At 47.1% G+C, this 14164-nt stretch overlaps 1 protein-coding gene across 3 annotated transcripts in view; it reads right to left on the bottom strand.

Moving 5' to 3' along the window:
• LOC115528296 (cytochrome b5) overlaps positions 1-11228 on the bottom strand; it is a 38270-nt gene extending 27042 nt beyond the window's left edge. The window contains exon 1 of one of the 3 annotated variants that reach the window (XM_030336301.1): positions 10991-11228. In XM_030336301.1, coding sequence (XP_030192161.1) covers positions 10991-11119 — 129 coding nt within the window. In that variant the 5' untranslated portion in view covers positions 11120-11228. Of the gene's footprint in view, positions 1-6397; positions 6819-10990 lie in introns of those variants that run through there. The other 2 variants (XM_030336302.1, XM_030336300.1) reach the window with 2 other exon arrangements.
• Between the last annotated feature and the right edge of the window lie 2936 nt (positions 11229-14164).

Genomic DNA, 14164 nt, shown 5'->3' with positions numbered 1-14164 from the left:
CCGCACTTTGATGGCTGTAGCCATAACTTCAGTCTTAAATAGGGTGGTGTTATTAGCCATGGAAGGGTTTACACAGGAAAGTGACGTGCTCTGACTTAACATTTTAAAAGGTCACTCTAGCGGCACCTGGGTGGCTCAGTCAGTTGAGCACCCGACTTGGGCTCAGGTCATGATCTCTCGGTTCACGAGTTTGAGCCCCGTGTCGGGCTCTGCGCTGACAGCTCGGAGCCTGGAGCCTGCTTCGGATTCTGTGTCTCCCTCTCTCTCTGCCCCTCCCCCACTCACATACTGTTTTTCTCTCTCTCTCTCTCAAAATAATAAAAACATAACCAAATTAATTAATAAACGGTCACTCTACTATCGTGAGAGTAAGTTGTCCCAGCAAGGGACACCAGGCAAGGGGCAGTGGAGACAGACCAGGGAGATAGCAGAAGAGGTGGGAAAAATCGGTCAAAACCTGACTACATCATAAAAGTGGAGCCCCCAGAATGTCCTGCTGGACTCACGCAGGGTGTGACATGAGAGAAGGGTCAGACGTGACCTCCAGGCTCTTGACCTGAGCCAATGGACAGAATGGTCATGGAACGAAGTGGCTAAGAGTGACAACGGAGCCAGTTTTAGGAGGGAAGGTCAGCTCAGTTTTCTTTACGTCAGGTGTCAGGAGCCTAGTGGGCCTCTAAGTGGAGATGTGAAGCAGGCCGGGAGTAGGAGAATCCCCACGTCTAGGTGAGAGGTCTTTTTGCCCTGGAGGTAAAAATGCACAAGCTGCCAGCACGTTTCAAGTCAGGACACTGAATGAGGAGGCTCAGTTCAACACTGGGCGTGCGGGCACTCCCACCCTGAGGTCAGAGGGGACACAGAGAGCGGGGCGAGGCAGGTGGGAGGAAAACCAGGAGACAAGGGGCACCGGAGCCACGTGCAAAAAGCGTCTCCAAGAGAGGGGGACATCTGGTCACGGGGTGCAGGTGAATCGAGCAGAGGAGAGTTGCAAACGGACATCACTGGAGACCTTAGCAAGAACAGTTCTGGAAAACTGTTTAAAAGAGAAGAGCGAAGACGAACTGGGGACAGCAGGCCTAACAACCCTTTCAGACTAAGCAACCCTTCTACTAAGCAAGGGAGCGAAAACAAGGAGGGCCAGGAGAGGAGCAGAGTCAAGACAGGCTGCGGGAATGTGTTTTAGGACAGCAGCAGTATCAGCATGCGTGACGGCCCAGGAGAACCACCCAGTGGGCCGGGGGGTGAGGAGAGGGCTTGTTAAGGCAGAAGAAAGACCAGCAGGCAGCTGAAGAGGGAAGTGGGGTCATTAGCTCTGGGCAGGACCACGCCGCGAACCCCCGGCTTTGACTCTCTGCTTTTGTCTCCTTACTTCCCAGGCGTGGTGCTCAGGGCCATTCTCACACTCCACGCTCTGAGGCTATGTCATGATCTAAACTGTCTTAATAAAAACTCACCAGTTCCTAAATGTTAAGCTTCCGGGACAGAATTCCAGGCAAACATCTGTGGACCAAGAAAGGTCCACAGCATAATAAAACTAGTATGTACCATTTGTATGGAAAGAGAAAAAAGAAAAAAGATAGTAGAGAGAATGGGTCTGTGTTCCTCCATCAGGCTCTCTTCCTCCACCCACTTAAGGAATATTTACTGAGCACTTACTATGTGCCAGGATGAGATGGACAGGGGCCCTGCTGTCTGCTGGGAAGGGCTGCAAACAAGCAAACAAGAAAAACAGCAGATACCGACTGAAGTATTCACAGAGAAGCACAGCCAGGTGAGAGGACAGAAGATTCCCCATCCTGGGAAAAGATACTGAGCTGCGATCTCAAGAGGGTAGTGATCAAGGGAATACACAGCACGCAGAGGGGAAGCCGTACACAAGTTTATAGCAGAAACAAGCCTGACTTTTCTGAGACACAGAGAGAGCCTGAGCGAGGGGTGAAGGGCAGGGGGATAGTGTTACCAGCTGAGGTGGGGGCCAGATCATGCAGACCTTATTAAACCAGGACACAGAGATGCAATTTTATTGTAAAGGCCACAGAAAGCCATTGAAAAGAATTCAACACAGAAACGGCAATCTATTTACACAACACGAAGCTTTTGATTTTCTTGTAGAAATGACATCCTCTAATATAACAACAACATACGTTCCTCAAACGGAAAACTCAAAGCAACCACCAATTTGGTGAAAGCAGTAAAATCCCGGGGGCTACATGAGGATGTGCTCTGAGACTCCGGCCAATTCTGCAGCCGCGTGGCAGCTGCAACCGTAAAGGCCTAAGACCGAAGGGAAGCGGCAAGAAAGAGGGAGACCTTCCCAGGGCGGGGGGCCTCCTGTGGCTGAGACACTAAGTGGAAGGTGACGCAGGCAGACAAGGCAAGGCAGGGTGTCACCTACAGCTCCAAGGACAAGGACCCACGATCAGCCAGGGGGTCGGAAGGGGCAAGGGGGGATTAGCTGAACCCATGCAGGGATTTTATCAGAGTAGTAACCTCATCAGATTTCCATTCAGAACAACCCCTCCCAGGGCACTTACTTAAGAGGCCTTTCCAAAACGACCTTTAACCTCTTCACATACCTAACATAATGTAAACAGCAGTCTCTTCCTTAAACAAAAGTACACGGCGGGGGGGACATGGATTTGTAAGACCATCCAGGTGTCATCTGTGTTAGGAACAGAGTCACCTCCTGCGAGAAACCGGAACGGCTGCCTGTTTCCTTCACCTTCTGGAAGGCAACATAGTAAAATGCCAAAAGACAGAAAGAAAGGCACATTTTTGCTCTTTGACCTTCCAAGAGTTTTCCTTTTTTGTTCAATATTTCCATTCCCAACTACTCTCTGCTTTCCCCCTGGCTCCCGCAGTGATCTCCAGATACCGGGTGGAAATCTCAAAGCAAATACAGCAACTGGATCCCAAATGGATGCCTCTAGTCTTCTAAAGCTCTCCCAGTTACCTTAGGCCCCACGCCCTGGTCAGGGAGTTAGCTGAAGAACGTGGGCTGGGAAGTCCTGCAACCTGGACTTAAATCCTGGCTTTGTCCTCAGTGGCCTTGTGACTGGACCAAGACAGTGACTCCGCCAGCCACATTTCTCTAATCTTTAAAAAGGAGAGGGGAGGGGCGCCTGGGTGGCGCAGTCGGTTAAGCATCCGACTTCAGCCAGGTCACGATCTCGCGGTCCGTGAGTTTGAGCCCCGCGTCAGGCTCTGGGCTGATGGCTCGGAGCCTGGAGCCTGTTTCGGATTCTGTGTCTCCCTCTGTCTCTGCCCCTCCCCCGTTCATGCTCTGTCTCTCTCTGTCCCAAAAATAAATAAAAAACGTTGAAAAAAAAAAATTAAAAAAAAAAATAAATAAATAAAAAATAAAAATAAAAAGGAGAGGGGTGCCTGAGTGGCTCAGTGGGTCGAGCGTCTGACCTCGGCTCAGGTCATGATCTCGCAGTTCATCAGTTCGAGCCCCGCGTCAGGCTCTGTGCTGACAACTCAGAGCCTGGAGCCTGCTTCGGATTCTGTAGCTCCGTCTCTTTCTGCCACTCCCTCGCTTGCACTCTATCTCTTTCTCAAAAATAAATAAACATTAAAAAAATTAAGCAGGAGAATACCACCACCAACCCGGGAGGATCATCTTGAGCATTATAAGTGCAAATGCGAAGGAGGGCTCTGTGCACAAAAAGCATTCAGGAGACTCTCTAGCACATGCTCCATGCTAATCAACGTTCAGTAAGTGTCCACGGCTGTCCCTTTTACCTTAGCCCACTGGGATTTCTACCAGGGGAGGGAGTAGGAAAGACATTTAGGAAACACTTTCTGAAGAAGAGAGGAAAGCGCGCTGGGTATATTTTGTGTCCAATTTTCGGCAGAGCTGTGCAAGACTCAGCGAACAGCCTGTTCATGATAAGCAACAGCAGGCACCGCGAAAAGAACACTCCCTCGGCCTTTACTGCCAAAGTGCAACAGGTGGCCACCCCTAGAAAGTCAGTACAGAAGACCCCGGACGGAGCCCAAAGCCATTAATGCCGCCCTCCTCCTCCTCCTCCCCCGGCACGCACTGGGCATCTCGCCCCTGCCCATCAGCAGGGCCAGCCCAGCGCCATCCTGGACACAGCTCTGGGCATGCAAGAAAGTGACTTCTTGCTGTCACCTGTGAGATGTCAGCTGCCACTAACCAGAGGTCGCTTACCAACAGGCTGAGACCAAATTCTACTCACCCTGAGGGAGCAGAGTCCCACATGTAGAACTCACTCTCCTGGTCCCCACACAGGGCTTAGTAAAAAACACAAGCAGCCAGTTAAGAAATACACATGCCAAATTCAAAGGTAACAGGGAATGGGGCGCCTGGGTGGCTCAGTCGCTTGAGCGTCCGACTCTGGCTCAGGTCATGATCTCGCGGTTTGTGAGTTCGAGCCCCACGTCGGGCTCTGTGACAACAGCTCGGAGCCTGGAGCCTGCTTCGGATTCTGTGTCTCTCTCTCTCTACCCCTCTTCCGCTTGTGCTCTGTCTCTGTCCCTCAAAGATGAATGAATGTAAAAAAAAAAAAATTTTAAATCAAAGGTCACGGAAAAACAGCGCACTTCATAAAGACACAGAGAAGGGCGGTGAGCCACGGCTACTGAAATCCTCCTTTAGCCCGCTGCTACCTCCGGCCACTTTCCTCAGGGCTTCAACATGCACTAGTGCTGGCAACACCAGGAGAAACAAGGTGCTACTCGGAACAGCTGCATTTCTAAGAAAATGTATACGCGAAAGGGGAAAAACACGTTTCCAGACCTGACCCCTTCTGAGAAAAATACACACCCAAATCATACAGGAAAGGAGGAGGGGGATCTTCGCGGGGAAGGAGCAAAGTCTCCCCCGTGTGTAAGCCCTGGTTGTGGCCACTAGGGTGATCACCACAGGCACCTCGGGAAGATGCAACCAGACGTGAAAAGCGTGCAACTCTTCACCCGGCAATCCCACTTATAAATACTTACGTGGACAACAAGATGCACGAGAAGAGAGGATTGCTTACATGTGTTCTAGGACACGTTTCGGTAAGACGGAAACAACCAGAAAGTAGGACTTGCTGAAGTTGAATGGTGCCCTCCACACACAGGGGGACGGGGACAGATTACAAAACAGCCTACAGAGTTTTCTATCATTTGTGTGAAACAAATCCACGTACAAGGTGTGCACACAGCTCGCGGGGACAACGTTCACCAAGACGTTCACAGGGGTCACCTCGGGGACTGGGACTCTGGGCAGTTTTGATTTTTCCCTTGCTCTTTTCCGCACTGTCCAATTCCTTTAGTAATCATGTGTTCTTTTCCCCCAAAAGCAATAAAGTCATACTTTTAACAGCTCCAGAAAAGAGATGATATCCCATCAGGCCTAGCACATATTTCTAAAAAAATTATAGTTCAAGTGAATTATTTGTACTTGGGCCCATTTTTGCTTTTCACATTATACTTTGATATATGTGCCTACTCCAGAAATATTGGACCATCCACACAACAAAAAATAATTATAATGCTTAACTTATAAGAAAACTTTATCCTAGTCAAAATACTTACTTTTCCAAGTGTTTTCACACATACTCTAATGTTCACAAACCTGATGCAGAAGACAGAATGTTCCCCACTTAAGAATAAAGAAATGATGTAGGGAATTTACCTGACTCATCCCAAATCAGGTCTAGTTTTCTTAACCCCCATCCAACACTTCCTATGGATGTCTAGTGGGACCTGGGTTGTTCAGACCCCATTATATTAAAAGGTCTTCACTGGTGGTCTTCTATGGTTTGGGAGGACTTTTGGAATACCAGACAGCTGCACTAAGTAGAAAGGAGCGTGAATTACCCCTTGATTTAGCCAAACTGGCCTGCATAATCTAGTCTCCCTTCCTTTGGAATTTCCATCCACCTTAAAGATAAATAAAAAACAAGAATTAACAAGTGTTGTTCTGTTGTTGTTCGGACTGTTCCAAAATAAAGTAACTCACGGGCACTCTTGAAACCTCTTCTCCAAAGTAGCAAAAAGTTATCACAAAAAAATAAAAAACAACAAATGTAGAAATATAAGAGGCTCTGCGCCCAGACTCACATTCCCCAAGTAGCCTTGTGAGATGTGGCTCTCCACCTGTTTCCCCAAGACGCCCGAGCCACCTTCACCCCTAAGGATCCCCTTACGTTTTCCTCCTAAAGACTTCATATTTTCTAAGTTTTATTTACCAAACTATGTATATGAAATAATAACATTCCCATTTTATATTCATCCAAGACATATTTGCAACCACAGTACCAGATTTAGAATATTATCCAAGTCCCTTGAAAAAAGGAAAGGTACTTAGGATTTTAGCCCTCAATGTATATCACCCCATATCAAGGGTATATCTTCTGTGTTTCTCAGAATTTCAAGCACTTACACTCTCTTCCTGGGTCCAGGAGAACTGAGGTCCCCCAGGCTCAGAACCACTGATTTCTGCAAAGCAGGTAGCCATGTTCAAAGAAAATAACAAAAAGTAAATCCCTACAACAAAACACAAGTCTCTGAGCAAAAATGAGCCGACAGCTCTGTGAAGCAGAATGCTGTTAAGGAACATCCGTAGCACAGACACAGAGCATCTCCAGGATGACCAGAAAATGGTCTGTAGAAACAAGTCTCCATTTTGATCCCGTCAAAAAGGGGGCAACGTGACACAAAGACGTTATCCTCTACCACGTTTTTCAGGAAGAGATGGATTTCACAAATTAAACATCTACTGACTGGAACCAAAAGCAAGTTGACAGAACTTCATCGATTATCAGATACTTTCTTCTTGCCTCCCACAGCTCCTTCAAAAAAGGAACGCATACTGCCGCCCAAATCACAGAAAGGGAAAAACAAACCATTTTCTTTGCCTGGCACCAAATGCCTACGTTTTCATTGCAAATCACTGCCCCTCAAAGTTCTATAATCGTTAGTCCTGCGACTGATGTAATCAGATGACAAAACCCAACTTCACAAATATAAATTCAAAAACTAGTACTCAGGGCTGAGAAACAAACAAAAAAAAAAAAAACCTAGTTCAAATGGAGGCAACAAAGCTCATAATTCTGTAGGTCAGCATCAGACAGTAAACAAACACCTCTGCTGTTTAACTTGCCGTTAATAATGAGCCCGTCTTCCCTCTCAGGTGTCTACCCTCCTCTTGAACAACAAACCAGTTTTTTAAGGCCATTATTTCAAGAGATAAAGCTTGTTACACAACTTAGAAACTTCACCTGTGCCCTCGAGACTGGAAGGCTAGAATTTGGATAATCCTCTCTCATTTCAACATCACCTGCCAGATTTACACCTTTACCTAAAATCTCCTATTGACACTCAGCGACACAGGATACTACAGAAGAAAAGCCACCAGCCTACCCTGCCCCAAACTAGTACAGGAGTCTGCGTTTACCCGGGCATGGCCCATACATCAGCTACTGTGTTTTGTGTTTAACCAGAATTACTGTTTAATTCCTACAATAACCCTGTGAAGTAGACACTATCATCATCCTCCCATTTCACCTTAAAATCTGAGGCAGGGGGTGGATAGTAGAGCAGTACCCCCCTCCACCCATCACACTACACATTTTCTCAACATGAATGGAGCTATGCATATAAACGTAGGATATTCTGAAAGGAGAAAATACTCATGAAAAGTCTTGCTGTCCATATGGATGTGTAAATTCATAGTACAGGGAGATCTCACCCATAATGATGGAAAGTTCCCTTTAGAAGTAGGAAGCCCCCGCCCCTTCCAAAATAGTGAAATACCTTTCATACTTAATACGTAAATTAGGGAAAGCGGAACATTCTTTAATTAGCAAACAAAGGCTTCCTGAAATCCTGGAACTTTTTAAATGATGGAAGAAAGGGGGCAGGGCAAGAAAGGAAGAGACAGATATCCTGGTCTCCTTTCTATGTCAAAAGAAGGTAGGAGAGGGGCACCTGGGTGGCTCAGTCAGTTGGGTGTCCAACTTTGGCTCAGGTCATGATCCCACAGCTCGTGGGTTCGAGCCCCACGTCGGGCTCTGTGCTGACAGCTCAGAGCCTGGAGCCTGCTTCAGATTCTGTGACTCTCCCTCTCTCCGCCCCTCCCATGCTCATGCTCTGTTTCTCTGTCTCTTAGTAGTAAATAAACTTTAAAAAAAATTAAAAAAAAAAAAAGAAGCTAGGAGATCAACAGGACTGGCCTAATAAAATGATGGAAACAGGAGGGATCTAGGAAGAATTACACCTGGCAAAGCGTCCTGCGGAAGCTCTCTGAATGAGAGGAATTGTGTTCAAGATGCAGGAAGCTGGGGCGCCTGGGTGGCTCAGTCGGTTGAGCTTCCGACTTCGGCTCAGGTCATGATCTCATGGTTTGTGAGTTCGAGCCCCGCGTCGGGCTCTGTGCTGGCAGTTCAGCGCCTGGAGCCTGCTTCTGATTCTGTGTCTCCCTCTCTCTCTGCCCCTCCCTCACTCATGCTCTGTCTCTCTCTGTCTCAGAAATAAATAAACATTAAAAAAAAAAAATTTAAAAAAAAAAAAGATGCAGGAAGCAACAGGCAGGGATCCCAGAACGGGGTATCACCCCAGAGAGGCCCGCCATCCTGCCACTGTGTCCAACTTCAAAATGTGAGCCACCTTCCTTGGCTACCTTGATCCAGACCCCGCTCTGTGGGCCTATCTCGTCCTTTCCAGCCTGCCACTGTGGACTTCAGGCCCTGTTACAGAGCCCAAGGCCCCCCCGGGGTCCACTCCTTGCTGAACTAGACTCAAGTGACCCCAGCTTTTTCCTGTGCTATTCCTGTTTCTGCCAACGGAAGCTTCTGGAAACAAAATGATGTCTCTTCTTCTCAGGTTGTAGTCTTCTGAGAGAGATGTACCTCTAAGAGTCCAGAAGATACTGAACTTACTGGTCAAAAGCAAGAGCATAACTACCAGAGAGCAGCGGGGCTCCAAACTCAGGTCACAGGCTACAATGGGGAGCATTTTACCAGGTGTCAATTGAGAAAAGAAACCGGAACCACCATATACTCGTTTTCATTTACTGCACTGTAAGTAACTTTTACTTATCTCACTGTGTTAGTTATCCAGTAATAGCGATAAACAGACATTCTCAGGCTACTTCGAGAGAGAGTACTGAAAGCAGAGAAATCATGGAATTGGCCGCCGGCTAACTTACCCACCCAACAGCTTGTGCACGTCTCTTACAAGTTAGAAAATTTTGTGCAATGTCCTCTTTCCTGCCTCACCAGAATGAAATGTAAGTGGTTTAAAGTTTAATACTCTTCACCTTCTTATGATCTCCTAAGAAATTTACCCTTAAAGTTATCCAGAATACATTTTATGACAGTGATTCTCCACTGGGACGGATTTGGGGGCATTTAGCAACAATACCGGAGACATTTTGGTGGTCACAACTGGGGCAGGGAGTGCTGACGAGGGGGGGTGGGGAGGAGTGGGCAGGCCATGGAAGCCACCTGTACAACACAATGTACAGGACCGAACCGCCCAAAATAGGAAAAAGAAAAAATCCTTCAAAAAATATCCCATTACTCTTTCCGAAATGTTCTTTTTTTTACAGACAGAAACAAAGAAAGCACACGCTGAATCGTAAAACTCTTGAATTACACACATACCATGGGAGAGGAACAGTTGCAAGCAGACCTTTGGCACCAATTAAGCCCTGACTTTATGCTGCAGCAAACATGCCCGGGCTCAGTGGAAGGGGCAGATCAGATCTGCCTCCCCACTCTAAACCACTCCTAAATCGGGGCGCTATTTTATCTTCTGGCACGGCACCAAATGGCGATTTAGGAGTAAAATGTCTTATTAATAAATATCAGCTTCAACTCTTTTCAAAAGTTTAAAATATCTTTTCTGCAAAAGTCCTCTGATGTAAATTGTGATCCAGCTAAGACCAGGCCTCTATTTTCATTTTCCCCTCCAACTATATAAAAATGCCCGGCACTAAACATTCTCTGGGCAGGGGGAGATAAAGGAGGGGGAGTGTTGCGTTCAGATTTATGATTCAAACTCCCGCACAGTGACAAAAACAAATCCAGAGGTAGCAAAGAAAAGTGTCTTAGAATTTGCTGCAAAACTTGTAACCTAATGCAAAGAATCTTATCAAAGGAATGTTTTCTTTTACGTTAGGCAAACTTATTTTATAACTTCCAAAGCTAAGGATCAAGTCCCACTGGCAGTTTTCACTACCCTATCCTTCTTCCTTCCTTCTTCACCAAAGCCTCCCACAGGCCGCGGGTTGACTTCCTAGTTCCCGGAGTCCAGCACTACCTCGCTGTAAAGTCCTCTCTGGATGCGGTTAACAATCACCGCGCTCCCTCCTGGGGAACAGGGTGGGCATGGAACGTGGCGGAGGGGGGGCCCGGAGACAGCGGTGCGGACCACACCCCGCCCTCTGAATTCAGGGTCCTCTCTTGTGGGATCCCACTGTTCTCAGGATGGGTGCTATCCAACCGGCCTCTCTCTACTGGAAATCCACTCCCGGAATAACAGAAATAGGACGATCCCTGTCTGCGATGGAGACCCCGTTTATGCAAACTCATAAAAGGGTCCCTTCAAAATCCTTCGGCAGCTGCGCCCTCTCCTAGGGAAACAGCTCCAGACCGATTTCGCTTCCCGTTAAGTGCTAAGTAGTGCTCTCCTCCGCACCGCGAAGGGAGGCAGTTTCTGCCCGAAGTGGGCACGCCGCGGGCTGCTACAATGGCTCGCCGGCGGCGACGCTGGCCGAAGCGCCGCGGAACGCTCCCAAGTGTGCGCGCACAGGTGCGCAGACTCCGGGGGCGCGCTCCCAGGTGTGGACGCACAGGTATGCACACGCAGATGTGCAGAAGCGAGGAACGCTCAGGTGTGCAGAGCCGGGTGCACACACGGGCGAGCACACTCCACACTGCCGCCCGCGTCAACCCCGCCGCGCCGCGAACGACAGACCGGTCGCCGCACGGAAACCCCAAACCCCAGGCGGCGTCACGCCTCACCAACTCACCTCCTCCAAAAACTTGGTCAAATCGTACACCTTGTGGTGCAGGATCAACCAGGTGCTCTTGCTGTGGTTGTGCTTCTGGATCTCTTCCAGGGTGTAGTACTTGACGGTCTGGTCCGACTGCTCGGCCATTTCGGAACGCGGTGGGCCTCAGGCCGTGCAGACACCAGCCGAGCCGGGCGAAGCGGGGCGCGCGTCTCAGCTAGCTGGGCCCGGGACATTCCCGGAGCCCCGGCCCAGCGCCCAGAGCGGGGTGGCCCGCGCCACGGAGGGGGCGGTGGCGCACGGCCTCCGATGACTGGACAGAATTCCTGTCACTCACTGGGCCCGCCCTCGGCCGACAACCTCCGCCAACCCGAGAGCGCCCCCGCCCAGCGCGCGGGTGTTGACTGGCTGCAGAATGTTCCCTTCCCAAACCCTGTAGCTGGAGCGCGCTGAGGGCGTGGCCAGTGAGGCGGACCGCGCGGCGGGGTGGGGCGGAGCTTCCCGTGCGTTTGCGCAGAAGGCAGCGGGACGAGGGGCGGACAGCGCGGGAGAGAGAGAGTAGGAGGCGCCCGGCGGGAGCGGGGACGGGGGCAGCAGTGCGCGGGAAGAACCGGCCCCGCTGGGTGGCCGTCGGAGGAGGGTCAGCCAGGACCAGCGCACTGCGCATCACTGCGACTTCGCACTCGGATCAGATCAGCCAGTCCTGGCTGTCACTGTGTAACAAAGGCTCTCCGCAGCGAGTCTGTTAACTATTAAACTGTTAACTAGCCTCAGGGACTTAAAAACACACAGTGCCATCACTCCGCCTCAGAAAAAAGTGTGCTGGGCAGAACCGTCGCTCTGTAATTTTGCTTGACACTCTCCGCTCCCCAGGCTTGCCCATTTCTCACAGGGGAAAAAAAAAGGGAAATTATTTGTTCTATACAAAGCAAAAAGTCCTAATTATTCCTAAAGCTCTGAAGCACTTCTCCGCTTCAGGTAGGCGAGTACCTGCATGAATGCCCTGTCTTGTCTCAACAGTATATTGGTTACATAAATCCTAAAGGATCCATAGCACTTGGAATGGACTCTGGAATACCAACTCCCTAGCTGAGCACTCCTAGTAAGATTTACAAACGTTTGATTAAAAAAAGGGGGGGGGGGGGCCTTGAAATCCCAGCCTGTGATAAAGTAATCCGACATTTATTAAGGCCCTTTTCAGCATTAATAGTTCATTCCAAAAAGACCTACACAAGTTACACATCCAGGTCATGGTTCTAGGGACTCAACACAGCTCTTCCACATTAGAGCCTCATAAATGTGAGTTCCCTTCCCCCCTGCTTACCTCCTCCATAGGAATGCATGGCCATGGAGAAGGAAACACTTTTCCAAACATTCCAAACATTTTTTAGCCTTTACATATGACAGAATACATTGGATTTCATATATTGAACCATCCTTGCATCTCTGGAATAAACCCCACTTGTTTATTGCTAAATTATACTTTGTTAAAGAGGTTTTGAATCTGTGTTTATGAGAGATATTGGTGTGTAGTTTTCTTTCATGCATTGTATTTGTCTGGTTTGGGTATCAGAGTAATAGTGGCTTCATAGAATGACTTATTCCTTTTTTTCCATTTTTCTGGAAGAGATTGTGTAGAATTGGTCTTATTGTTCTTTAAAAGTTTGGTAGAATTCTCCAGCGAAACCATATGGGCTTGCAAATTTCTTTTTCAGAAGGTTTTAATTCATGAATTTAATTTCCATAACAGTTCCAGGACTATTCAAATGATCTATTTCAGACTGGGTGACTTGTGGTAGTTTATACTTTTTGAGGAATTGATCCATTTCACCTAAATTGTCAAATCTATGTGTGTTGTTGTTCATAATAGTCCCTTACTATCCTTTTAATGTCTGCAGGGTTTATATTGATATCCTGTTTACTTCCTGATACTAGTAATTTGTGACTTCTCTCATTTTTTTGTTGTCAGCCTTACTAGAGGTTTGTCAGTCTTGCTGATCTTTTCAAAGAGCCAGCTTTTTGTCTCTGATTTTCTCTATTTTTCTTTGTTCAATTTCATTAATTTCTGTTCTTTATTATTCCTTCTGCTTGCTTTGTGTTTGTTTTCCCTTTTTTTTTTTTCTAGTTGCTCCAGGGCAAGAGTTTAAATTATTGATCGGAGATGTTTTCTCTTTTCAAATGTATACATTTAGTGTTATACCTTTCCTATACACTTTAAAAATAGTAAACCAGATTATACTAACAGATTCCCTAACAGTTCTCAAAACTGCTGATTCTCCCCATGACTTCTAGCAGAGCAATGAGCCTCTTGAGGTCATGGCTACATCTGTAATACAACGTCAATACTGTTCCAGATTTCAGTCCCAGTTCCAACTCCAGAAGTGGTTAAAAACAAAACTTCAGCTATAGTGATCTGGATCCTGCCCCTGGTTGAGTGACTTATCAGATACATAACTGTTCAGTTGATCCATGAGCTAGTCAGTTAACTGTTCTAAGCCACGGCTTGTAAAATGCTTAGCACAACGTTTGGCATATAGAAATCAATCAATAGATTTTAGCTAGTGCTATGATTATTACTCAACAAGACTTCTTTGTTCTAAAACACAGGTATGAGGAAACATTTTATCTGGCAGGTACTCCAAAGTGAAGTAAATCTAGGCAAATTTGCAAACAAACCTGAGAAACTGAAGGAACACAAACATTCACAAACTCCTCCTGACTTCCCCTGGCAAAGACATTTTTGTAAACATTTACAAAAGCCAAATCCACTCCTAAATTTCCTCAGGTAAAAATACACCATAAAAAGCAGTCAGTCTTCTTCCACTGTAGGGAAAAAATAAGCAATCCTGATTATATTTTTAATTTTCTAATTCTTTCTGTCACTCATGCATAAAATGTGCTTGAACAGCCTTTTCCTACCCATTGATAATTATATTTGTCATTATATAGGTATAACCATAGAGAGCTGGTTCCCTCAAACAAATGGACACTTCAGCAAAGATGGAATCCCAATACAAATACAATATCTACACAGATAATTTGCATTATTTCCAGGTCTTTTTTTTTCTTCAAATTTTTATTTAAATTCTAGTTAGTTAACATATAGTGTAATATTGTTTTCAGAAGTAGGATTTAGTGATTCACCACTTACCTAAAACACCCAGTGCTCATCACAACCAGTAGCCTCCTTAA

Source organism: Lynx canadensis, chromosome D3 (assembly GCF_007474595.2).
Source record: "Lynx canadensis isolate LIC74 chromosome D3, mLynCan4.pri.v2, whole genome shotgun sequence".
Classification (NCBI taxonomy): Eukaryota; Metazoa; Chordata; class Mammalia; order Carnivora; family Felidae; genus Lynx; species Lynx canadensis.
This window is presented reverse-complemented; position numbering and strand designations above follow the sequence as displayed.